Source organism: Fusarium poae, chromosome 1 (assembly GCF_019609905.1).
Source record: "Fusarium poae strain DAOMC 252244 chromosome 1, whole genome shotgun sequence".
Taxonomy (NCBI): domain Eukaryota; kingdom Fungi; phylum Ascomycota; class Sordariomycetes; order Hypocreales; family Nectriaceae; genus Fusarium; species Fusarium poae.
Genome location: NC_058399.1, coordinates 9,065,566 through 9,090,219, shown reverse-complemented (window position 1 = coordinate 9,090,219; position 24,654 = coordinate 9,065,566). Strand labels below are relative to the sequence as shown.

At 49.4% G+C, this 24,654-nt stretch overlaps 6 protein-coding genes across 6 annotated transcripts; 4 read left to right on the top strand and 2 right to left on the bottom strand.

Moving 5' to 3' along the window:
- Positions 1–1,922: 1,922 nt before the first annotated feature.
- Positions 1,923–5,138, top strand: FPOAC1_002953 (uncharacterized protein; the record flags this gene model as incomplete). Its single annotated transcript, XM_044847525.1, has 1 exon — positions 1,923–5,138. The coding sequence occupies one exon, from the start codon at positions 1,923–1,925 to the stop codon at positions 5,136–5,138; it is 3,216 nt and encodes a 1,071-aa protein (XP_044713441.1).
- Positions 5,139–5,547: 409 nt separating this feature from the next.
- FPOAC1_002952 (uncharacterized protein) lies at positions 5,548–10,328 on the bottom strand (the record flags this gene model as incomplete). The annotated part of the gene is made up of 7 exons (XM_044847524.1): positions 5,548–5,787; positions 5,844–5,919; positions 5,974–7,995; positions 8,049–8,146; positions 8,196–8,766; positions 8,822–9,524; positions 9,581–10,328. The coding sequence occupies 7 exons, from the start codon at positions 10,326–10,328 to the stop codon at positions 5,548–5,550; spliced, it is 4,458 nt and encodes a 1,485-aa protein (XP_044713440.1).
- A 1,350-nt stretch (positions 10,329–11,678) lies between these two features.
- Positions 11,679–19,867, top strand: FPOAC1_002951 (uncharacterized protein; the record flags this gene model as incomplete). The annotated part of the gene is made up of 4 exons (XM_044847523.1): positions 11,679–11,817; positions 11,877–13,948; positions 14,006–19,261; positions 19,319–19,867. The coding sequence occupies 4 exons, from the start codon at positions 11,679–11,681 to the stop codon at positions 19,865–19,867; spliced, it is 8,016 nt and encodes a 2,671-aa protein (XP_044713439.1).
- Positions 19,868–20,432: 565 nt separating this feature from the next.
- Positions 20,433–21,225, top strand: RPL19A (60S ribosomal protein L19A; the record flags this gene model as incomplete). The annotated part of the gene is made up of 3 exons (XM_044847522.1): positions 20,433–20,455; positions 20,587–21,007; positions 21,082–21,225. The coding sequence occupies 3 exons, from the start codon at positions 20,433–20,435 to the stop codon at positions 21,223–21,225; spliced, it is 588 nt and encodes a 195-aa protein (XP_044713438.1).
- Positions 21,226–21,303: 78 nt separating this feature from the next.
- On the bottom strand, positions 21,304–21,964 carry FPOAC1_002949 (uncharacterized protein; the record flags this gene model as incomplete). The annotated part of the gene is made up of 2 exons (XM_044847521.1): positions 21,304–21,579; positions 21,932–21,964. The coding sequence occupies 2 exons, from the start codon at positions 21,962–21,964 to the stop codon at positions 21,304–21,306; spliced, it is 309 nt and encodes a 102-aa protein (XP_044713437.1).
- An 880-nt stretch (positions 21,965–22,844) lies between these two features.
- CBS2_1 (Cytochrome B translational activator protein cbs2) lies at positions 22,845–24,654 on the top strand (the record flags this gene model as incomplete). Its single annotated transcript, XM_044847520.1, has 5 exons — positions 22,845–22,964; positions 23,032–23,091; positions 23,154–23,247; positions 23,292–23,438; positions 23,507–24,654. 5 exons carry the CDS (start codon positions 22,845–22,847, stop codon positions 24,652–24,654), a joined length of 1,569 nt encoding a protein of 522 aa, XP_044713436.1.

Here is a 24,654-nt window from a genome sequence, read left to right as displayed (position 1 = left end):
TAAACAACCTGCCTTTGGCAGATGGCGTTGTCCTGTGAAAGGAAGAAGTAGTACTAGGTAGCTATTTGTTGAGCAGTGTTTGTATAGGTTGCTCTAAGAGCCCTATCTTTCGTGACAAGGCTGCCCGAATCAAAGCTATCAAACTTTAGCTTGAGAGTCATACAGAGGGTGAAGTCAGTATTGGGCTTTGAGTACTCTGTACACCATAGAACAACCGAAAGGTTGCGTGACCAGCCAGGGTCCAAAAGCCATTGTCGTCATCCTACTCCCTACCCTCCACAGTCTGTCTGTCAACTTCCGTTCTAACTAACAGGTGTAATAGCACAATACATCAGAACGCAAGCTGAACCTGTATGGCAGGTAGGTACCTACCTACAAAAGTGCTCAGCTCCCAAAATGGGTGCGCCAATGGTTTTCGGGTTCATGCACCCGATATACTTGGTAATCAACAGATTAAAATTAGTCTGTAATAATGTATGGAGTGAATGATTGAGTGACCTGCACCTGTGAGGTATGCAGAGTCTGGAACAACATTAGGTCTAGAACAAATGGTTGTGGTACTTTCAGCATGGGTACTAGGCAGGTATCCATCATGCTCCGAAGAATACGAGACACTTCCCCATGTTTTCAATGGCGACTACTCTCCATATATGCTTTCGAGATCGATTTCGCATTAGACTTCGAGGGATACCCATATCAATATGCTTTCGAGCACATGCCTGACTTTTGTCCGAAAAAAAGAGAAGACGATTAATTGCTCTTAATTAATCGACTAGGAGTTTTGTCAGCTGGCAGCCAACCATACATCGGGAATAAAAATTCGGACGTAGACTTGCCAAGACCTCTCGTTGCAGTCAACTGAGTCGAATCGTGGTCTAGACTCTCTCAGCTTGTGCGTCTTGGGTAATAGATCAGCTCAGAGCCAACAAGTCTACCATAGTCGCAACGAGTAACTACCGGATGCTAGGTAGGATTCATTGTGTACCTGCGGCAGGTACCTTGGTAGCTGGGCCTACTGTTTCCATTTATCTTGGGCAGTAAGAGAAGTCTATGATGCAGTTTGGACAACAGGCGAGAAGCTAAGTCTTGTATTCAGATCTCGTCAATATGATATTATCTCTATCCCAATAGTCGGGCTTTAATAAGGGTTGCATCAAAAGTAGGTACCTACCTAAAACATTTCATCGGTTCGGTATTAAGGCAGTAGGCAAGCCATTACATCATTCGGACGACCCTCCGGCTCGCTTCCCGTTCTCCAGGGAAAGTACCTACGTAAAATCCCTGCACAACGCCTGCCTCGCCGGCGCCGTGCTAACTTAACATTGCCTAGCTGGTCCCGTCCCGAGCCCAAGCTGTTGAATTATTGGGAGGAGCTTTTTTTCCCTTGCTCCACAAGCAATCTTCCTGAGTCCAGGCATCGTTTATTCCCAGGCTACTAAAGTAGTGGATAACAGAAAAGTAAGTCTTAGGGTATAAAAATAACTAGTCTAGAACTATAGTCTAAGGAGCATAAAGTGACCTACTAATTTCGTCTCTTATGCTTTCAGTGGTCAATTCTTCTGATACCCTGAGGCCAGAGCATATCACAACTTACAGTAGTTGCCGGGCTGATTAATCTCAGGCGATCACGCGAACGTGCCTTGGGACAAACTTTCGCTCCCACAACTCTCGAAAAAAAACACAATCTCGGCCTCTTCTCTTGGACCCGAGCCATTCCGCGGCAGCATCGACACGTACACGTTTCTCGATCTCGCTAGGTACACTGCCTCGTGGTCCAGCAAACTACCCCCCGCCCGTGCTACCTGCCTCATTATTCAGCATCTCATGCGCTCCTACTGAGATTGAGCCAGGGCCGATATTGACCAAACCCCTCTCTCTGTGATGCACTCTCTGTTCTAATCCATCGAGCGCGCGCGATAACCATGGCGAACCCAGTGGGCGAAGAAAACTGGCTCGCCTACCTCGAAGAGATCGTCCGCAACGCTACAGACCTCGAACAGCGAGTCAATGCTGTTGAACACCACAAACGCGCCGTCGGCTGTGAGCCTGGCAGCCTGCGCATCTGGCTCGCCTACTGCAACTACTTTTGGTCTCTGTGGGATGCTACTCAGATCGCTACCGGAGAAGGATGGACTGACGAGGAGCGCATGCTCGGTCGTGAACTGTTCTCGTTGAGCGCCGCTCTTGAACTGTGGAAGCAAGGATACGAGGCCATTTGCTATCGTCTTGGCGATAGCCACTTGCTTTGGGATCGCTGGATATCACTCGAGATGGAGTTGCTAGCCAAAACTAGAACGCCCGATGGCATAAAGCGCATCACTCATCTCTACCGCAATCGACTGCTACTAACACCGCACCTCACCTGGGAAGAGACTTCCCAGAAGTTTTCCACTTTCCTCACAGAATACAACCCCTCTGCCTATGAAGATTCCATGAAGGACATCGTCACTAACGCCCAGGAGACGAAACGATTGATTGCAGCGCGCGACCCATACGAGGCTGATTTGAAAAAAGCAGCAGAAGCCAACGATGTCGAAGCCCAAAAGGCTGTCTTCAACACGTATCTCGAATGGGAAATGCTTCAGAGTAAGCGCAGCAACGACAGCCCTGAAATTGGAATTGACCTATGCCGCGGACTTTATGCTCGCGCTCTCACCGGGGCCCTCGCTACCGACCAAAACACCTGGTACGAATACGTTGTCTTCCTTTCTTCGTCCAACACCAAGCTCCAGGAGCCAAGCAGCCTCCTTGACGTGCTTCGAAGAGCCGTTCAACATTGTCCATGGTCTGGTCTTCTTTGGAACCGATACATCATGTGTGCCGAAGAGGCCAGGCTTCCTTTTGGTGAGGTCGAATCTATCAAACATGCTGCAACAAGTGAAGATCAGTTGCTCAAGGATGGAATGGAAGGCATGATCGAGATGTACGTGGCGTGGTGCGGTTTTTTGAAACGCAATGCCATGGATGCTACTGCATCTGACGAAGCTGTTGATGTTGCCGATGTTGGTCTCGGCGCAGCCCTCGAGGATGTGTCAGTTGTCGGGCAGCGACTTTACGGTAAAGATTTTCAAGGCGACCCTAAATTTCGACTGGAGCGTATATACATCCAATACCTCACCGAAAAGAAGGGCAAGGTTGATGAGGCCAGGGCCCAGTGGAACAAGTTGGCCTCCATGCAAATTCATGCCGACAACCACGACTTCTGGTTCCGCTTTTACATGTGGGAAATGCTCATTTTTTCATCCACCGGCGGACAAGACAACAGAAGTCCCACGCCTTCGTCTGGGGGTGGTACTTACCGGATACCAACATTGGCGACAGCAGTTCTCGCCCGTGCCGTTGCTCGTAGGACAATTGACTGGCCTGAGAAGGTGTTGGAGGTCTATATGCAACATTGCAACGATTATGAAATGCCTCTGCCTTTGCGAAAGGCTGCTGATCGAGTGCACAAGACTTGTAAGGAAGTCAAAAGGCGCAGAGAGCGGGAAGAACAAGAGAAAGCGGCAGCCTATGCTGCCTATTACACTGTTCCTGAACCTGAAGAGCAGGCAGTCCCATTATCTCCAGGAGGCTCCAAGCGGAAAAGGGACGTCGAACCGGAATCCACCGATGGAGTTGAGAGCAGCAACAAACGCCAAAAGAATGGCTCCAATGGGGTAGGGCCTGATTCTACCCCTGCGACACAACCTCCGAAAAGGGATAGGGAGAATGCCACCATAATTGTCTCGGGTCTCCCTGTCGACGTTACACAAACCAAGGTCCGGCAATACTTCAAAGACTACGGTCATATTAACAATGTTACGGCATTGGTGCACGACGAGAAAACCGATTCCTCAACAGCGCTCATTGAATTCAGTTCATCCGAGGAAGCCCAGTCCGCCTTGCTAAAAGACGGCAAATATATGAACCAGTCACGGCTGACCGTCAAATCAGGTCACGATCTGACTGTATATGTCACAAATTACCCCCCTGCTGCGGATCAAAACTACATCCGTGATCTTTTCAGAGATTGTGGTGAGATCCTCAGTATACGGTGGCCGAGCCTGAAGGTCAACGCCCATCGAAGGTTCTGCTACGTTTCGTTCCGACACCAAGAGGCATCAGCAAAGGCCGTGGAGCTGGATGGTACACTCCTTGAAAAGAGCTTCAAACTCGTTGCCAAGTATTCCGACCCAGGACACAAAAAAGCTCGAGAGGGCGCTCTTGCAGAAGGTCGAGAAATTCACATTAGCAATCTGGATCGATCAACAAGCGAGACAGAGCTGAAAGATGTTTTTTCCAAGTATGGCAATATTACACGGGTCAACATCCCTACAACTCTGACTGGAAAGTACAAAGGATTTGCCTTTATTGACTTTGCAACTAAAGAAGAGGCTGCGAAAGCTGTGGCAGAAATGAACAATACCAAGTTCAGAAGCCAGATTCTCGCAGTCGCTCTCTCTAAAGAGTCCAAGAACAAGCCAGCAGCCAAGACTATTGTTACTGACAATGCCAGAGGTTCGCCAGCACCCTCATCTCACGATGTCGACGGCGACCAAGCTATGCAGGATGCGCCCGTAGAGGCCCAGGGCAAACCGACTGCAGCAGAAATTTCGGCCAAAACCATCGCCCTGATGGGTCTTCCTGATACTGTAAACGATGCACGAATTCTGTCGCTCGTCGAACCTTTCGGTGCTATAGTCAAAATGACGGTGAAGCCCGGGAATGGCGGGGCCGAGATCGAGTTTGTCGACGCAGCCATGGCAGGCAAGGCCAGTCTACAACTAAATAGCATGGAGTTTGAAGGCCATAAGCTCCGTACAGGCACGCCTGATGAACTCCGAAAAGCGAAAGCAGAATTTACCCCCGACCGTATTATCACCGGTAGAAAGAACAAGGTTCAGGAGCACAAGTCAAATGTTTCCGGAGCTTCGTCCAACATGTTCATACCCTCTGCAACCGCCGTACGTCGCCCAGTATTGGGGAAGCCTGGTCCACGTCGTGGTCTTGGTTTCAAGCCCAGTAGCGCTAAGTCTACACAGAACGGCGAATCTGACACATCAGTCAAAAAGAGCAATGCTGACTTCAAGGCCATGTTCCTTGCCAGTGGAGGGGGTGAAGAGATCAAGGAAGACAAAGGAAAGGCCAAGGAGAACTGAGTCGCAGGTGGGGAGCTCGGTTCAACGCTGACTTTGAGTTCTTCATCATGAAGCATAATGTAATTTACTACAATTGATGATATCCAGTAGTTCAGGGGAAAGGAAGGGAAGGGAGGGGAAAGATAGAATGAATTGTACACAGTACAGTTATTGAATGCAATTATTTGTGCCACACTAATCGCCAAATCTTGCCTTTCTGCTGTGTAGTCCAACCGCCTATCCTATGCATGCATAGGTAAACAATACAAGCTACTGGAGCTGTGGTTTCTTTTGAATAATATAGTCTTTCCCTCTGGAGTAGAGACAAATTGCCTCTAGATTGGCTGAGGAGCTAGTTTCTGAAAACACATGACCAAAATATTTTGGCTGTGATTGCAAAACAGCACGTCTCATCGAACTGCATGTCTAATCATGCCTTAATCGTCATTCCCGTAGATCTATCTTGTCCAAAATCTTGTGTGAAGATCCTCTGCCATACATCCAGCCACTTCTCTTGTTGGGCGGTAGGCAACTTGCCTGGTTGTTTGAAAGACCGTGTCAACAGTTCACGTAGACGTGTTCGAAGGACTTTCATAACCAACATCGTCTTCCAATCTGGAACTGCAAAACGTCCCCGATTTCCATCGAGGATAATTACTCCAGAGTACATCTGTAATTTCACAAGTTAATACTCTCTGTCTATGATGGCAAGAAAGAAAATCTTACGTCACATCTTACATCGCCGCACAAAAGAGCGATGGCAAATGCTTCCACGGCTGTGGCCTCGTGGGCGTGATATACTCTGAGGCGTATGTTAGTACGATTGTAGAAACAGGAGGCCGTTTAAAGATCTTACGCTCTGGATTGCATGATATGATAGTACGACAGCCACCGAAGATCAAGACGACCTCGATTGACGGATGACGGATGGAGGCTAATCGATTGGTTTGTACCAATGTTCCTCAGGCCCTTTGATCCCGGCGCATCTCTCACTAGGATCTTGGGATAGAAGCTCCAAGCTATAATTGACGCGGAAACCACATCGTTGTCGCTATTGAGGTTTACTCTTCGGGGAATGTCGTAGAACTGCTGCTGCTTTCTTCCTCGCCCACCAGAAAATCGGGCACGGGATAGCGCTCGCCTTTCTTCTTCGGTCAAAGAAAGGAATCCCGAGTCTGCCAAGGAAGTGAGGAGCTGTCCCTTGAGATCCTCAATATTGGCAAGAGTTTGTTGACTCAAGAAATTCTTGCGGCAAAATTGGAATTCCTTCCCGCCACCACCTGTAGACTGACATACCCGCTTCCATGCTAGGTAGGCGTTGTATATAGTAAGAAGGTCAGAGTCTCCACGACGGAAAGCCATTCGCGCATTGTCTGCTTGGGTACGTTGGCCAAAGGGCGCTGAGAAGGGCGATTTGGAAGACAGAATAGCGGCAGCGGTGATGGCCATGTCCAAACATTTGAAAATCACACCATACAAGATCAGCTTGCCCAGGAACACGTCCAAGGGCAGCCTGGCGAGTTGATGCCCAAGCGGTGTCAGTTCCTCTGCTTGAGTCAGTGCTCGAACGTCCACAAGCGCGTCAACCGCTCGCCGAATATTCTTGGCTGAGGGTGGATCGAGGGCGTCGCCCAAGGTCTCCTCTATTCCTCCAATTTTGCAGATCTTGACACGAATGGCCAAATCTTGTAGTGAAAGACGGAGCATTTCAGGCGTCTGTTGATCGCTCATCAGTTGATCATGGCGGAATTTAGTAAACATATGAAAGCATAGACCTTCTTGCACACGGCCAGCTCGGCCTCGCCTTTGCTTTGCATTCGCTCGAGAAATAAATGTATCGATCAGTCTCGAAAGCTGACGTCTTTCATCAAATCGCATCTCCCGATGCTTACCAGTGTCAATGACACAAGTAACATCAGGGATAGTAATTCCAGTCTCGGCGATGTTGGTAGCAAGGACAATCTTGCGGACTCCTGACGGCGGGACCAAGAATGCTGACTCTTGATCCTCGGTTGCGATTGTGGAATGCAAAGGATAGACAAGCCAGTCTTTAGCGAACCTGGGGTCTCCAAGAAGCATGTCATTCAGCGTACGGATTTCGGCAATACCTGGCAGGAAGACAAGAATGGCTTTGCTGAAATCTTGGAGTTGGTCGTTTGTGGCGATGTGGGCTATGAGCTGGACAATTAGGTCGAATTCGATCCGATATTCATCAATCTGAGACAGGGTTGATCTAGTTCTCGGTGAATAACTTGCTAGACTCTTTGAGATATCGCTCTTTGTGCTCTCTCCCTCACTTTCGATGGGGTCGTCATCCAGATCCACCATTTTATCGGGCTCCGAGTCTGCAGGCGTATATCCAGTAAGCTCGATGGCATCCTCGAGATATTTGACTTGGACAGGAAACGTCCGCCCAGGAACGTTGAGGACTGGTGCACCACCAAGGTAAGAGGAGAAGCGATCTGCATCGACTGTGGCAGACATGAGAACGACTTTCAAGTCTTTGCGTCTGACAAGTAGCTTTTTCAGGACGATGAGGAGAAAGTCACTGTCAATTGTCCGTTCATGCACTTCGTCCAGCACCAAGTGTGTCATTTCTTGGAGATCGTTGGACCCTTCAAGCATCCGCATGACGATACCGGTGGTTGCATATACCAGCCTTGTCTCTCTTGATGTGTTGGCTTCTAATCGGATAGAGTAACCCACCAGCGATCTGTTGGTTCCAAGATCATTTCTGTTCTCGCCGAGCTCCTCGCTGACGCGCCGAGCAAGAGAGATGGCAGAGATTCGTCGGGGTTCTGTGCAGTAAACCTTACAAGGTCTTCCTTGAGAGAGCTGATGCTCTAGTAGGAAAGAAGGAACCTGAGTGCTCTTGCCACTGTGCGATAGTCAGTCAAGGGTTTCGGAACGTTGAACATTGAAGTGTCGCACCATCCAGTCTCACCACAGACAATTACAACCTGATTTCCATCGACAGCCTCCAATACTTGCTCTCTAAAGTGCCACATGGGCAATTGCATTCGGGATTGCTGCACTGAGTAAGTCTCACTGATATGATTGATCCCTGTTTTCGCTTACCAGCATTGTTTGGAATTTGCGGGTGTTAGATTTGTCTGCCCAGATCTTCTGATAATACTCGCCATTTGTGGTATTTTGCCTTGAGCGATCGTGGTTGCCATCATCGCCTGAGTCTGTGACCTGTTTGTTACCCCGTCCTCGGAATGCCCCTTGAATTATGACACCATCTTCGAGCTCTTGGTCGTGACGCTCACGAACTAGGGCTCTTAAGCCCCTCATCACTTCTCTGTCTTGTTCGTCTATTTGTGCCTTCCTAGCTTCGGCAAGCTCTGCCCAAATATCTTTCCATACATGGGGAAGTCTGATAGCAACCTTCTCGTCCTTGGTGTTACCACTGAATGTGTAAAACAAAGCTGCGGTAGAGATATAGGATTCCGACTGCTTCGGATCTGGTGTGGCTATGCTGGTCATGGTGAATGTGAATCGGAAATGGTCCGCTATGACTTCAACTTCTGACGAAACTGCTGGCGGTGGTAAGTCTTGAGGTTTCGTCCAGATGATATCTACAGAATGTCGGTTCGCAAACGAGGCATCTGACACGACAGTATATGAAATTCTTGCCATTGAATCCCTAAATTTTATAATTAGTATCGTTATCTTCCGATTTCGTGATCATCTTCGTTTACCTTGAGCGACACGCTTCTTCGAGAGCTCGACGAGGACTGATGCCCGTTGATTTGCCAAAGTCACGGATCACGATTTGATTGCCGTCTGCTGAATTAACAACAGTACGGCTTTCACCTGTGCGTGCGTCGACTTCGTTTTGTGGCAGAGATGCGAACAGCCCTCCAATGTCATTATCTTCATCGCTAGCTTCAGCCAATATTTCGGCAGCGATCCGTTCGGCCTCGTTACTGATATCACCGACATCAGTCATTTCCAGTTCGGGCTCCCCTTCCACGGTCAAGTTCTCTCCAGCCTGATCTTGCCTATTATGCTTTGCAGCAGCTAGCTGCCTTTCTAGATCAACTCTCTGGACTCTCCATTGCTGGTCTGCCTCGTACTTGTCGAAGAGCACATCCGACTCGATCTTTCTAATCTTGGCCTCAAGCTTGGCAACAGCAAGCTGCTCGTCATTTTCACTGATTAGCAAGTCCCTGGGTTGCCCACGCTCATACTCCAATAGTTTCGCTTTGCTCTCCAAGTATTTCGAAACAAGGTCATCTGGTTCTATATCGCTATCACAAGCTACCAGCATCTTTTTGTCTGGAAAAGAGTTTTTAACTGGCCGGCTTTTGGGCCCAGAAGATTTATTCTTGCGCCCATTTCGCGGATCAGCATGGCGAGGGGTACTTGAGCGACTTGGTACTGGGCTGTCCTGGGGAGTGTCTACAGAAGAATCATGGTTAGGGTGGAGAAGAACTTAGAATACTAAGGAAACAAACCGGTAGTGCTCTTGAGCATGGGCTTTGACTTGGGTTCGTAGCTAGGTAGTTCCTCAATTCTGCATTCTCGGGCCAGCCAGTCGAGTGCTTCTTCGAGTCCCCAAATTGATTCTCTGTTCGTGGTTGAGACATTTGGAGCTATGTCCAAGATGTAGCGTATGACGGCGGCGACACGCTCATTTGGAAATTCGATCGCAGTCAAGGTTTGCTGTAAGGTCCAGATGCGAATGATCATTTCTTCCTCAGGGAGCATCTTACCAGCGCCAGTGTTGTCGGACGACGACAAACTCGAAGCTGTGAACCGATTTTCAGCTTGAATCAAATCAAGAATATGATCCATCAAATCCTGAGGCAACCATTTGAAGCTATTGATAGAGTCGGCTTGGCTACGAAAGAGCCGGCGATCGGTATCGAGCCTGTTCCGTTGGCGTAAGGCATCCTTCTTCGTTTTCGCGGCATGCTTTTCAACAAGGATTTGTAACTCAGATTCCTCCAAGTGTCTTTCGAATTCTTCGGGGCTCAGAGTCGCCTCCTGGCTGTCGGCGGTGGCAGTCGCATTGTCAGCTGTAGACGAGGATGGAGGGGCATCTTTCTGTGTTGATGGAGGGGCATCTTGGCCCTTGGCGACTGCAGGCTTTGGTTCGGGCTCGGTGACTTCTGGCCTGGGCTTGGAAGCGACCGAAGTAGTGGCGAAGCCCCGAGCTGGATTGGCAGCGGGCTTCTTTTTCTTCTTCGCGCCGCCAGCCATGATGGTCAGCGACCAAGCAAGGGAAAAAGGATGGATCGATGGTAAGTTTGGAGACCCGATAGAAAGAGGGAGATGCGTTTTCAGGTTGAGACAATCATGAGGCAATGATTAGTTGTTCGATAATTTCTTGTCCCTTGTGAAACTAAAGACAGCGGAATCTATGTTTATGTCCAAAGAGATCCCAATCAATAAGAGAAAGGTGTAGGAGCGAAGTGATCGGGTGGAGGTTGTGACGCAAGGGCTTTTGTTCCAGTTGTGGATCATGTCTGCGATGAGAGATGAGACGATAAAAATACTCGGCAGGAGTCTACAGTGCCAATGGTTCAGAATAATAGTTGTCGAGATTCGTGCGATGAAATGAAAACCTCGATTATATAATTTGGTCATGTTTGCTATTCAAACTCGTGTCAGTTTCTTCGGATCTATAAGGGACTTCTGGTTGCATGTGCATTCACTGGTATGTAGGTCGTTGAATGTTTCCCATCAAGCTCGGCTTATACTCGTAACAACCTGGTTATTGATACTAATGATATCATCTATTAATTACACGGGCGTTCCTGAATCAATCCACCTTAGTAGGAGGTAGGTAGCCTCAGGGTATCAGAAGGGTTGCCGCTTGGATGATAGGATACGAAATTAGCAAGTCACTTTGTTCTATTTAGACTATTACCCTCGATTACTTAGGTATTTTTATACCCTCGAGTTAAGGGGTTGACTTTTCCGCTGCCCACTGGGTACCTACCTACCTACATAAGGTATCTAGGTAGAAGGTAAATAGCTATAGGTAGGTACCTACTTACCTTGCCTGACGAGAAACTTGATATTGGTATCCCTCGAAATCTAATGCGATATCGATAGGCCTGACGAGAAACATAAAAGCTGCGCAAATATTTTGCCTTGTCTGTTCCTGATGCGTCATACCGAGATGATGCGAGCTACCTAAGTTCCAATGACCTATCTGACTCGGGCATGGGGCTCTCAGGGCTCCTAACCCCACCATCGACCAGTACTAACCTTAGTAGGTAGTCTAAGTGCTTGGAGGGGCAGCCTCGAGCCCAACCTATGGACAGCTCCACGGGAAAAAACAGTGTGGTTAGTAAGTTGTTACCTGTTGCTTCGACGTGGGGTCGAGTCCGCAGATTAGTAGGTACTACCTACCTTTTGGTAGATATAACGGATTTGGTGCATGAAAAATCCAAAACACCACCAACCACTCATCGCGAAACTCCTTCGAACTAGCCTTTCCCCTACCCCGACAGAAGATACGCCTCAGATCCGGCGTTTGCGAGCTCTGGTAGCCCCAGATGAGTTCATCAAACCAGACGCTCACTTTCATTTCCGAACTCCAGAATGTCTAACGGCGACTCATCCGAACCTGGCGACATGGCCAGTCTCGACTTTACAGCCATTAAACACGCCCTGGCCTCGTCTTCGACCAATGTTCGAATCAGTCAGTTACGCTCAATCGAGGAGAAGCTTACTCAAAAATGTGCGCAAGTCCCTGTAATCCACCAAGGCCCATCAGCCCACTGACCCTTCGTTCCGCAGCTATCGACAACACCTCAATCACACGTCTTCTTCAGCTCTTCTTTGGTACATACGCCTTCTACACCGATCGGCAGTCCCGACTATCCGTTCAGAAGTGCCTTGTTGCCTTGATCTCAGCTGGTATCGACTCCAAGACCATTGCCCCGCTCATCGCCGCTCTGCGCAAGGAAAGCCAGAAACATGGCATCGCTCCTACCAACGCATTTGTACTCGTTGAATGGTGCAGCTTGTTCATGCAGCATCTTGATGCCTCTGTGTGGGACCAATTTGCCTCCGATATTATCTTAACGGACGCCGATGCTTTAGATAAATGTCACCAGTCCTCTGCCAGGAAGTCTGTAGCCCACTCTGCTATCATTGTTACTAGGAGAGGTCTACGAAAGCTTTTCTCATCACCAGACTCAAGCGAGAAGAGACTCTCTTCTTCTGTCAGTATCTTAGCTACGAAGAGCGCTCAATCGACCCCCAGAAATGCTGTCCTGCTTGGTGTTATCGCTGGCGTATCTGCCAGGAAGGATCATCTACGACCTGTTCTTGATACCCTCAAACCCAAGTACTACGAATTCTTTACAAGAGAAATAATTGGCTCCCGCACCGCTGTTCCGGGGCACGTTGTGCTGGGACTTGGTGACTTCTTTACTTCTTTCGCAACCCCCGAAGAACTCTCCAAGGAGGTGATCCCTGCTCTTGAGAAAGGCCTTCTGCGTGCGCCCGAAGTCATTCTTGGGGGCGTCGTTACGCCTCTTGTCCGCTCTCTACCCGAAAATTTCGACCTTTCAAAAATTCTTGAGCAAAATCTTCTAAAACCTTTGTTGTCAAATGCCAAGTCAACAAATGCAGCAATTCGTGCTGGTGCATTGGATGCTTTCCGTGCACTGGTTCGTGGATCGAAGGATACCGCCTCGTTGGAGAAGGTCATCAATGAGGTCGCAACCCCTCTCAAAGCAGGCAAGCTCGCATCTCCTGATCATCGCCTATTGCACGCGCAGATGCTCGAAGCCACCCCTCTTTCGACCCCAAGCGCCGAACAAGTCGCCAGCGCAGTGGCCACTGTAGCTGCTAAGGAAGGAAATGAGGGTGCTTTGGCTGCAGAGACATCAGCATTGGCAAATGCCATAACCTTTCTTCTGGCGCAAGATGTTGAGGTGCCCAAACCTGTCCTGGACTCGGTTACCAAGGGACTTACTGAAAAGAAGATCCCCTCTCGCAAGTGCTGGCTGCTGAGGGTAGGAGTTATCTTGCAATCCATTACTGAAGCACAAGTAGTGTCCCCAGGAATGGCCACTTTTGTGGAGGCTGTTGTGCCTAAAATGGTCGCAACCCTTACAGAGGTGGCAGCCAACGCCGCCTCTGCTGCTCAAAGCGGTCTCGTCGTTGGTGCCTATATCCTGACGGCTGTGAGCCCCCATATATATCGCTTACTTCCCGGTTCCACAGCGGAATCTTGTTTAACAAAAGCATCAGTCACAAAGCAGTCGTTGTCTCTGGATCCCAAGTCATCCTTTCTTCTGAGCCATCGAATTTATTCCAAAGTGACAGCAAGCGAAGATCTTGGATGGTTTGCCCGCGCTTTGGGTTCTGTTTTCCAGAGTCTTGATGAGAATGTGGACAAACAGGTGACCCTTGCTTGGTCTGAAGCTTTTATCCATCTTGTCACCGCCCATAGCGTACCCGCTACTATTCAGCAGGAGTCATCCAAACTCCTTTCTGATCTATATGTCCATAATCCAAGATTGGTGTCTACTTTCATCATCCATGGCTTATGGGATCATGTCCAGCATTCTGGGTCTGGTGACAGGGAACACTCAGCGAGTGCTCATAACCTGATTCAGGTTGTGAAGTCGATTTGTTTGACTCCCAATGAGATAGGCAAGTCTGGCAAATCTATTGCCAAGGAAGACCTTGAGTCTCAGGCAAACAGCCTTCTTGTCCTGGCACGATCAGAGTTGATACCAAGAGCAAACTGGATCGACTTATGTCTCAGAATGGAATTGGATCCTGGCAATCTTGTAACAAAATATCAGGATCAACTTATGGCTGAAATAGAAGCCAGGACGTCTTTTGATCAGAAGGTTTGTGACCATCGTCCCATACAGTTAAACAACAGAGCTTTGCTGACAGATTGATAGGTTGAGGTTGTTAAGACAGCTGCATACAATGCAGCTGCCGATCTGGCCTTTGTCGCCCCTGAAACTATCATCCCACGCTTGCTGGAGGCACTGTGCCGAGACCTCAATGCGGAACAATTACAAGACGTTGGTCCTGTCGAGGCGGCTATCTATAGAACTGCCGAAGGCACTGCATTCGTTGATGTCCTGGCAAAGAAATCTCAGCAAGTTTTGGACAAGAACAAGAAGGACTACGATATTCTCAAATGGGAGGAAGAACTCAGGAGTCAACTCGAAAAGAAGAAAGGCCAACAAAAGAAACTGACCCCTGAAGAGAACGCAAAGGTCAACGCTCAACTCAAGAAAGAGAGTCAAATTAGACAATCAATAACCGCGACCGTGGCGAGGCTGTTGCGAGGTATTGGCATTATCCGTAGCCTTGCGACTGGTCCGCCAACTGATGCCACTCAATGGATTGGCACTGCAGTATCCCTCCTGGTTGGCATCATGGACGCCGGCGCCACACTGATCACAGGAGACGAGGCACCTCTGGCTTATCTCACCTGCGCTGAAAAGGTGACTGAGCGCCTGGGTTCAATGAGGTCTTTTATCGGAATCGCAGCCCTAAGATTGCGTGGCGTGTCCTTGTCGGAAAACTACCAAGAAGAGGCCGTGGAGGATCTGATTACGAGAGTTCTTTATCGATTACGATTCGCGGGCGAACAGCGACCTTTTGACTCAGTGTCACTTATCTATGCTCTGCCGCTCGTGCTGGACCTTCTCCGTAAGGGTGGAGTTGGCAGTTCGGCAGATGACGCAGATGCTCAACTAGTGTTGGCTATTGAGTTCCTTTCATACCACACAGATATCTGTGTCGATGAGGCCGTACCCCGGGCTGAGCTCCTCTCAGTCCTAATCAGTTCCATGCAGGCATATGCTCAGCATTATAAGCTTCTCAAGGACTGTTTTGCTGACATGTGTCGCTGCATCGCTCCTAACATGGACCGAGACGAGATGGTCGTCTTAGCCAAGGGTACCTTGGTGCCCGAAACGAGGGTCAGATCCACAGTGTTGCAGTCGATCAGTGCCGAAGTTGATATGAGCGAATTGGGCTATTCTGATGAAATCTGGGTTGCTGCTCACGATGATGAAGAGGAAAATCAAGATTTCGGTCGAGAAATCTGGGAGGAAAGTGGCTTTGAAGTTACGACAGAGATGCCGCTGAGGTTGTTACCTTTTCTTGAGAGTAAAGATGGGCAGTTACGTCGTGGCGCTGCTCGTTCTTTGGCCGAAGCAGTCAGCATTCATCACGAGACCTTGGGAGCTGTCCTCGAGCAGCTCGAGTCTACCTACATTGAGCTAGCGAAACCCAGAGTTCAGCAATTGGATGAATTTGGAATGCCCAAGAAGATGGATCTGTCCGATCCCTGGGAGGGCAGGCAAGGTATCGCGACTGCTTTCAAAGAGCTCGCATCAGTTATTAAGGTCGATCAGCTGGATCCATTATTCGACTTCCTTATCCGCGCCGGACCCCTTGGCGATAAAAACGGTGCAGTACGGAGTGAGATGCTGGATGCCTCGATCAAGGCGATCGAGATCCACGGCAAGACAATTCTCGACAAACTCATGTCAAAGTTTGAGCAGACTTTGGAGCAGCCAGACACAAACAGCGATGCGGCTGATCGTGTAAACGAAGCCGTAATCATCATGTATGGTGCCTTGGCTCGTCACCTCAGCCCTGGTGACCCCAAGATACCCATTGTCATTGATCGCCTGGTGGCCACCCTAAGTACCCCTTCCGAAACAGTACAGTATGCTATTGCCGAATGCTTGCCTCCTTTGATTCAGGCCTGTCCGGATCAGTCTTCCAAGTATTTCGGTCAGATCCTAGAGCAGCTCCTTAGTTCGAAGAAGTATGCTGTCCAGCGTGGCTCTGCATATGGTCTGGCTGGACTTGTCATGGGTCGTGGCATTGCGTCACTCCGAGAATACCGCATACTCTCAACTCTCAATGATGCTGTGGAGAACAAGAAGGAAGCAAACCAACGTGAGGCCGCCCTACTCGCGTACGAGCTCCTGGCCACCATGCTTGGGCGCATCTTTGAGCCCTATGTAATTCAGATCGTGCCTCAATTGCTGACGGGCTTTGGTGACGCCAATGCAAACGTTCGGGATGCGTGTTTGGCAGCGGCAAAGGCATGCTTTGCCAGGCTGAGCTCCTATGGTGTCAAGAAGATTATGCCAACTCTTCTTAACGGCCTGGATGAGCAACAGTGGAGAAGCAAGAAGGGTGCCTGTGACCTTCTCGGTGCAATGGCATACCTCGATCCCCAGCAGCTTGCCAACAGTCTACCCGACATCATTCCTCCTCTCACTGGCGTGCTCAATGACAGCCACAAAGAAGTCAGAGCTGCTGCGAACCGAAGCTTGAAGAGATTCGGCGAGGTCATCAATAACCCAGAGATCAAGTCCCTGGTTGACATCATTCTCAAGGCCCTCAGCGACCCTACGAAATATACAGATGAGGCTCTGGACTCGCTCATCAAAGTTCAGTTCGTCCATTACCTTGATGCTCCCTCCCTGGCATTGGTCACTCGTATTCTTCAACGCGGTTTGGCCGATCGTTCTAATACCAAGCGCAAGGCTGCACAGGTCATTGGTAGCTTGGCTCATCTGACAGAGAAGAAGGACGTTGTTATGCACCTGCCTGTGCTTGTGGCTGGCCTCAAGCTTGCCGTTGTCGATCCAGTACCGACCACCCGAGCTACCGCTTCTAGGGCTCTAGGTTCTTTGGTAGAGAAGCTTGGAGAAGACACGCTTCCCGACCTTATTCCTGGCCTTATGCAGACCCTCAAGTCAGACACTGGTGCTGGTGACCGTCTGGGATCCGCTCAAGCCCTCAGCGAAGTTCTTGCTGGACTGGGAACAACAAGACTGGAGGAGACCCTTCCGACCATTCTCCAGAACGTCGAATCTTCAAAGCCTGCCGTTCGTGAAGGTTTCATGTCACTTTTCATATTTCTTCCCGTCTGTTTTGGCAACAGCTTCTCCAACTACTTGGGCCGAATTGTTCCACCTATTCTCGCAGGTCTGGCCGACGATATCGAGTCCATTCGCGAAACTGCACTACGTGCAGGCCGGTTATTGGTTAAGAACTTCGCAGCTCGAGCTGTCGATCTTTTGCTTCCAGAACTCGAGCGTGGCCTCGCCGATGATAGCTACAGAATCCGACTCAGCTCCGTCGAACTCGTTGGAGACCTCCTATTTAACCTTACAGGTATCAAAGCTGGGACTGACGCCGAAGATATCGAAGAGGACGAGAACATCAAGGAAGCAGGCGCGTCTCTCAAAGAAACCCTTGGCGAGGACAAGCGCAACAAGATTCTATCGGCCCTGTATGTATGCCGATGTGATACAGCTGGTGCTGTTCGATCAGCCGCCATTGCTGTCTGGAAGGTTCTCGTTCATAGCCCGAGAACTCTCAAAGAGCTTGTGCCCACTCTTACTCAGCTTCTCATCCGACGATTGGGAAGCTCCAACATGGAACACAAGGTCATCGCCAGCAATGCTCTTGGAGAGCTTATTCGAAAGGCCGGAGATGGTGTTTTGTCGAGTCTCCTTCCTACTTTGGAAGAGGGTCTTCAGACATCTGTCGATGTCGATGCTAAGCAGGGTATCTGTCTCGCGTTGAGGGAACTTATTTCGTCCGCTTCTCCCGAGGCTCTCGAAGACCACGAGAAGACTCTCATCTCAGTTGTTCGTACCGCACTTACTGATTCCGACGAGGATGTTCGGGAAGCTGCTGCGGAAGCTTTTGATTCGCTTCAGCAGATCTTTGGCAAGCGAGCAGTCGATCAAGTCCTCCCCTTCCTTCTCAACCTCTTGCGTTCTGAGGACGAGGCAGATAACGCCCTGCAGGCTCTTCTTACGCTACTTACTGAGACAACCCGATCCAACATCATTCTGCCAAACCTCATCCCAACACTCACAACACCTCCCATTTCATCTTTCGATGCCAAGGCTCTCGCCTCTCTATCCAAGGTTGCTGGTCCTGCCATGAACCGTCGCTTACCTAACATCATCAACTCACTTATGGATAATGAGATCAACTGCAAGGAGGATGGCCTTCGTGAAGAGCTGGCGACGTCTTTCGACACTGTCATTCAGTCTATTGACGAATATGATGGTCTGAATACGGTCATGAACGTCTTATTGCAACTTCTCAAGCACGAGGACCATCGTCGCCGAGCAGCCACTGCACACCACATGGCCAACTTCTTCGCAGCTTCTAGCGTAGATTACTCTCGATACAGCCAAGATATCATCCGCTCCCTCCTGAATTCATTTGACGACAGAGACGCCGATGTCGTCAAGGCTGCATGGGCAGCTCTCAGCGCCTTCACCAAGAAGCTGCGAAAGGAGGAAATGGAGTCGCTTGTTATCTCAACACGACAAACTCTTCAGCGTGTTGGTGTCGCAGGGGTGAACCTGCGCGGTTTCGAGTTGCCCAAGGGAATTAACGCCATTCTGCCTATCTTCTTACAAGGTCTCATGAACGGCACCGCTGATCAGCGAGTACAGGCTGCCTTGGGTATCTCAGATATTGTTGACAGAACCAGTGAGGCTTCTCTCAAGCCATTCGTGACCCAGATTACTGGTCCCCTGATCCGAGTCGTTTCAGAGCGTGCCACCGAAGTCAAGTCAGCCATTCTCCTGACCCTCAATAACCTGCTGGATAAAATGCCCACTGCGCTGAAGCCTTTTCTTCCCCAACTTCAGCGCACATTCGCTAAATCTCTGGCGGACTCATCCAGCGAGACGCTGAGAACCCGAGCTGCCAAGGCACTCGGAACTTTGATCAAGTATACGCCACGCATTGATCCCCTCATTGCGGAGCTCGTTACTGGATCCAAGACAGCGGACCCCGGTGTCAAGACCGCTATGCTCAAGGCGTTATACGAGGTTATCAGCAAAGCTGGTGCTAACATGGGAGAGGCTTCTCGAGCTTCTGTTTTGTCACTCATCGACATGGATACAGACGAGAGAGATGAGACCATGACCATCACTAATGCCAAGCTACTGGGCGCGCTCATCAAGAACGTTCCTGAAGATGTCGCTCTGGGTTTGTTGAAGAATCGCGTCGCCACCTCACATTTTACCCATTCTTCTGTTCTTGCTTTGAACTCCGTTCTGGCCGAGTCCCCGGATGCTCTGCTTCAAAGCTCCCTAGTCGACGACTTGCCCGACCTCTTGTGCCAGGGTGTCACTAACAAGAGCGTAAGTCACAATCTGGATCTTGTGAGATGTTGTGTTGGTGAACTGACAATTTTTCAGGTCTTTGTCGCGGATAACTGTATTCTTGCTACTGGAAAATATCTGCTTTCGGATTCAGTAAAGACCTTTGAGACAACAAAAGGTATATTTGAGGCCTTGGCTTCTGTTATCCAGCCTGGCAACGCGACCGATTCGCGTCGACTTGCTCTGGTCGTTGTTCGTACCGTCAGCCGCAACGACATGGAGATGGTTCGGCCCCATGTTGCTCTATTAGCACAGCCCATATTTGCCAGCGTTCGCGATCCTGTCATCCCTGTCAAGCTCGCTGCAGAAGCGGCATTTGTGGAGTTATTCAATGTGGCGGACGAGGAGAGCCGCATCTTTGACAAGTTCATGACTGGTGCTGGGGCTGAACTTGCTCCTAACACCAAGAGAAGCATGGGTGACTACTTTAAACGTGTTGCTATGAGGCTAGGTTCTCAAGCCCGCGAGAGGCGCGAAGCTGAAGGTGGACAAGGAGGACTCGGTTTATCAAACGATGAAGCTGAAGACGAAAAAGAGATATGGAGCGTAGGCAAGGTTGATGTGGGTAGCGAAGCATTCACATAAATGTATAGATTCGATCCAGACCAGAGTTTATATCTGCCATTGCTATTACAGCAGGCCGAATGAATACAAGTACAAACGATCTAATCGCAGTAAACCAGAGTATCTACTTTTGTGAATCATTGTTGCCTATTAAAAAAAAACAAGAGGATGGATTGAATTTTTCTCTTCTTTCCTTTGATCATGTTTAGTTTTAATCAACGTGATGATTAATTGGTAAGCAGTCTTTTTTTTCCATAGTTGCAATTGGAAGAGCATCGCACCATTAATCAACGAGTCAATCGGAGATCCAAGCCACTGAATTTGTAGCCTTAGGTAGCTTAGCTCTGTGGAACCCCACTAAGGCGGTGACTCATGACTCTATCAGAGCCCTCGCTTAGTGTGCCGAATGGGGCATAGCGCACTCGAACCCACAAACCACTCCAACAGGTGAGGTGCAACGCAGAGAAATTCTGGCCTTGCAAACCCCTCTCAGTCTTCATCCAACATCCATCGAGGACCCGGCCGTCACCACTAACGACAATCAAGATGTAAGTATATCGAATCGATCACGACACTCGAGAAGGCGATGCAGGAGGAGCTTTGGAGACAGTACGAGCTGGAAACAAATGCTCTTGATGGCGTCGTCACGGACTCGGTGCTCGGGAAAATCTTGAACACGGTTATCATATTATCAAGAGGGGACTGGTGGCTAATCGATAATTTTCTTTTCTCGACTACAGGGTCAACCTGCGAACTCAGAAGCGCCTGGCCTCATCGGTCATCGGCTGTGGCAAGCGCAAGATCTGGCTCGACCCCAACGAGCAGAGCGAGATCTCCAACGCCAACTCTCGTCAGACCATCCGAAAGCTCATCTCCGATGGCCTCATCATCCGAAAGCCCGTCACCCAGCACTCGCGATCGCGCGCCCGCGAGCTGAACCTCGCCCGACGAGAGGGCCGACACCGTGGATACGGTAAGCGTAAGGGTACCGCCGATGCCCGTATGCCCAGCCAGGTCCTCTGGATGCGCCGCCTCCGAGTCCTCCGCCGTCTTTTGGTCAAGTACCGTGCCAGCGGAAAGATCGACAAGCACCTCTACCACGAGCTGTACCACAGCAGCAAGGGTAACGCCTTCAAGCACAAGCGTGCCCTCGTAGAGCACGTACGTCTTATCCATCATGCTGCCCCATCATTAGGGCCACGCCAGGGGATGACTACTGACATGGAGATTTACAGATTCACCGTGCCAAGGCTGAGAAGGCCCGCGAGACTGCCCTTCAGGAGGAGATGGATGCCAAGCGTGCGAAGAACAAGGCTGCCCGTGAGCGCAAGCAGGAGCGTGCGGCGGCGAAGCGAAATGCCCTCCTTGCCGAGGAATAAATGTAAGCCTAGTGGACAACGACAACATTTCGGTCTTAAGAGGAGGCTGCATACGGAGTCTACGGGTTGGGTCTTTTTTTATGCCCTTCTGGTTTCTACACTTGTACCGGCGGGGTTCAGGCATGTAGCATTGAAAATGGAATCGATGATGCTCGGATGCTTGGATGTTTTCCCATTTACGATCTTGTCGTGAGCACTTGCTTTGCTCACCATCACAACAAACGCCTTCCACCAGTGATGAAAATGATGTTTACGTCGATCTCTATCTTCGATCTTATGTGATGTTTGATCTATACCGCTAACTCGAATGGCGAAAATGATCAAGACCCACCTTTGAGCCGCATCTTTGCAATTCTTGACTGTCAGAAGCGTCATGAACCAGCACATGCAATCTGTTTCAAAAGCGAGAAATCACATAGCAGGCATCTCACGATTGGTCAAGTTAAAAATACAAAGTGATCAACTGTGAACATGGATGTTGACCAGTATCTGAAAGATAAGGGTGGCAACAAGAGACAAACAAATAAGTTCGTGAGATCTTGACTGCCTAGTTTGAATGAAAGCGAGAAACAACTGAACAAGATGCATGGGGTCAGTAGAATATTGTCTCAGACTGTCGTATTGGCTCCATCAGTACCTTGTTAGTATGTAGTGACTTTCTGAAGTTCAAGGATAGGTCCCAGTCACATCACACCCTCAGACTCACCTGGGGTTCATTGTTGATCGCCGCAAAGTTCATGTGGCTAATTGTTGATGGATATCACAAAGATTAGATCGGTCACTCGTTATAGAGAAACTCACGTCCACAGGTAGGCGTTTCAGGCGGGGGGGTGCCTACATAGGTACCTTAGTAGGTAGGTAGGTATTGCTAATCCCATTGGAGCTGTTACGCAAACAGCAGCCCCCGCCAACTACCTACAAATGATGCGCTGGACGCAACAGCTTCAGAGTAGTCCCAGCCCACAATATGATACAAGCCGCAGCGGTGATGAATATTCAATGGAAAATATATACTGCCTGTAGCTTCAAGACATAGAGCAATTCGCTAGGTGCCTATGTTTTTTCAGTGAATTTTGATAAGATTAACTGCAACCGTACACAATTCTTCAATTTGCGCGGACAGATAAAGTATTGTGAATAACCTTTGATAAAACTGAAAAGTGCGAAAGCAATCTTGCGATCGTATACCAAAAAAATAAATAAGATTAACTGCAGAAAGTACGCCAGGCGATGTTTATTGCCTACCTACTGCACGGTATTTGTGGCCCACCAAGCAAGGTATTCTTTCGACGTACCAGTTGAGGTTGGCTGCTTTTCGTTTAGACCAGTGCAACATGAGATCCATGCTTAACATTCGAGTCTCGGTCCTGCCCGGGCTTCCTCCACCTCCACCTCCTCCACCTCGCCCATGCCCACGTCCACGCTTTCTGCACTAAATAAGTCCATCGTCTCAGTCGATGACGTTCTGAGCGATTGCGCCGTTAGACAATCACAACCACATCGCGAAGTTGTATGATTTTCTGTGAATACCTAATACTAGGACAGCCACTTTCTTGCTTCTGTCAATCGTACTCTTATTGCCCGATTTCTGCACTCATCCACCAGCTCTACGCCTCGCCATGTCCCTCACAGGCGTGAGAGGCATCTCCCGTGTCTTGCGTAGTATTGCGAAGCCAGTCGCCATATCAGCGACATGCATTCGCCCAGCTTCTTCGCTAGCCGTTGAGGATCAGCAGCAGGTGCGCTCTTGTTCAATTGTATCTTTAGGATAACTCTGGCAACTAACGAATTTCATTTCCCCTACAGCAGGCCCTATCGGCTCACCTGAACAAAGCTGACCCCGCCGTCTTTGACATTATCGAGAAGGTTGGTTGCCTCGCTGAATAGGGGCCTCTGTGCATTTGCTCGTTTACTTATCGGCTGAGTAGGAAAAGAATCGACAGAAACACTTCATAAATCTGATCCCTTCCGAGAACTTCACGTCACAAGCTGTGCTCGATGCTCTAGGCAGTGTGATGCAAAGTGAGCCTTGGTTCAAGACCGGCCACAGGAAGTGCTAACAATAGGCGTCACAGATAAATACTCGGAAGGGTATCCAGGTGCCCGATACTACGGCGGAAACGAATTCATTGATCAGTCCGAAAGACTTTGCCAACAACGCGCTCTGGAATCATTTGGCCTCGATCCGAAGCAATGGGGGGTGAACGTTCAAGGTTGGTCAATACAGACATCATTCGAACTACTCTATACCCGCCGCTTTGATGCTGATTATCTTGTTAAGCTCTGTCTGGCGCACCCGCCAATCTCTACGTTTATTCCGCTTTACTCAACACACACGATCGGCTAATGGGTCTGGACCTACCACATGGTGGCCATCTATCACACGGTTACCAAACACCGACCAAGAAGATCTCTGCCATTTCAAAGTACTTCGAAACTCTACCATATCGGTTAAATGAGACGACTGGATACATTGATTATGACAAACTGGAGGAGATGGCAAGCGTGTACAGACCAAAAATTATCGTTGCTGGTGCAAGCGCATATAGTCGACTTATTGACTACCAGCGCATGCGAGAGATCTGTGACAAGGTTAACGCCTACCTTCTTGCCGATATCGCTCATATATCTGGTCTAATTGCAGCCAAGGTCATACCTGGACCGTTCGCACACGCAGATATTGTAACTACTACCAGCCATAAAAGCTTACGGGGACCCCGTGGTGCCATGATCTTTTACAGGAAGGGCACTCGAAGACAGCACCCGAAAACTAAGGAGGATATCCTCTATGACCTTGAAGGTTCAATCAACAATTCGGTCTTCCCCGGTCACCAAGGCGGCCCCCATAATCACACCATCACAGCCCTCGCCGTGGCTCTAAAACAGGCTCAAACTCCTGAGTTCCACGCATATCAGTCTCAAGTATTAAAGAATGCGAAAGCGTTCGCGAAACGATTGAGTGAGCCTAAGGGCAAAGGCGGCTTGGGTTACAAGCTTGTTAGCGGGGGGACAGACAATCACTTGGTCCTAGCCGACCTAAAACCGCACGGCATCGATGGTAGCCGGGTAGAACGCGTGCTCGAACTAGTTGGTGTCGCAGCCAACAAAAACACAGTCCCTGGGGACCGTTCTGCTTTGGTTCCTGGTGGACTTCGCATGGGTACACCTGCCATGACCACTCGCGGCTTTAATGAGGATGACTTCATCCGCGTCGCTGACGTTGTTGATCGCGCTGTCACCATCGCTTCTCGCATTGACAAGGCTGCCCGGAAGGCGGCGGAGGAGAAAGGTGATAAGACTCCTGGTAAAATAAAGGTTTTCCTAGAGCATCTCGGCGATGGCGAGACACAATCTGAAATTGTTCAGCTGCGAAGTGAGGTCGAGGATTGGGTAGGCACATACCCTGTACCGTGGAGCACATCGCAATAA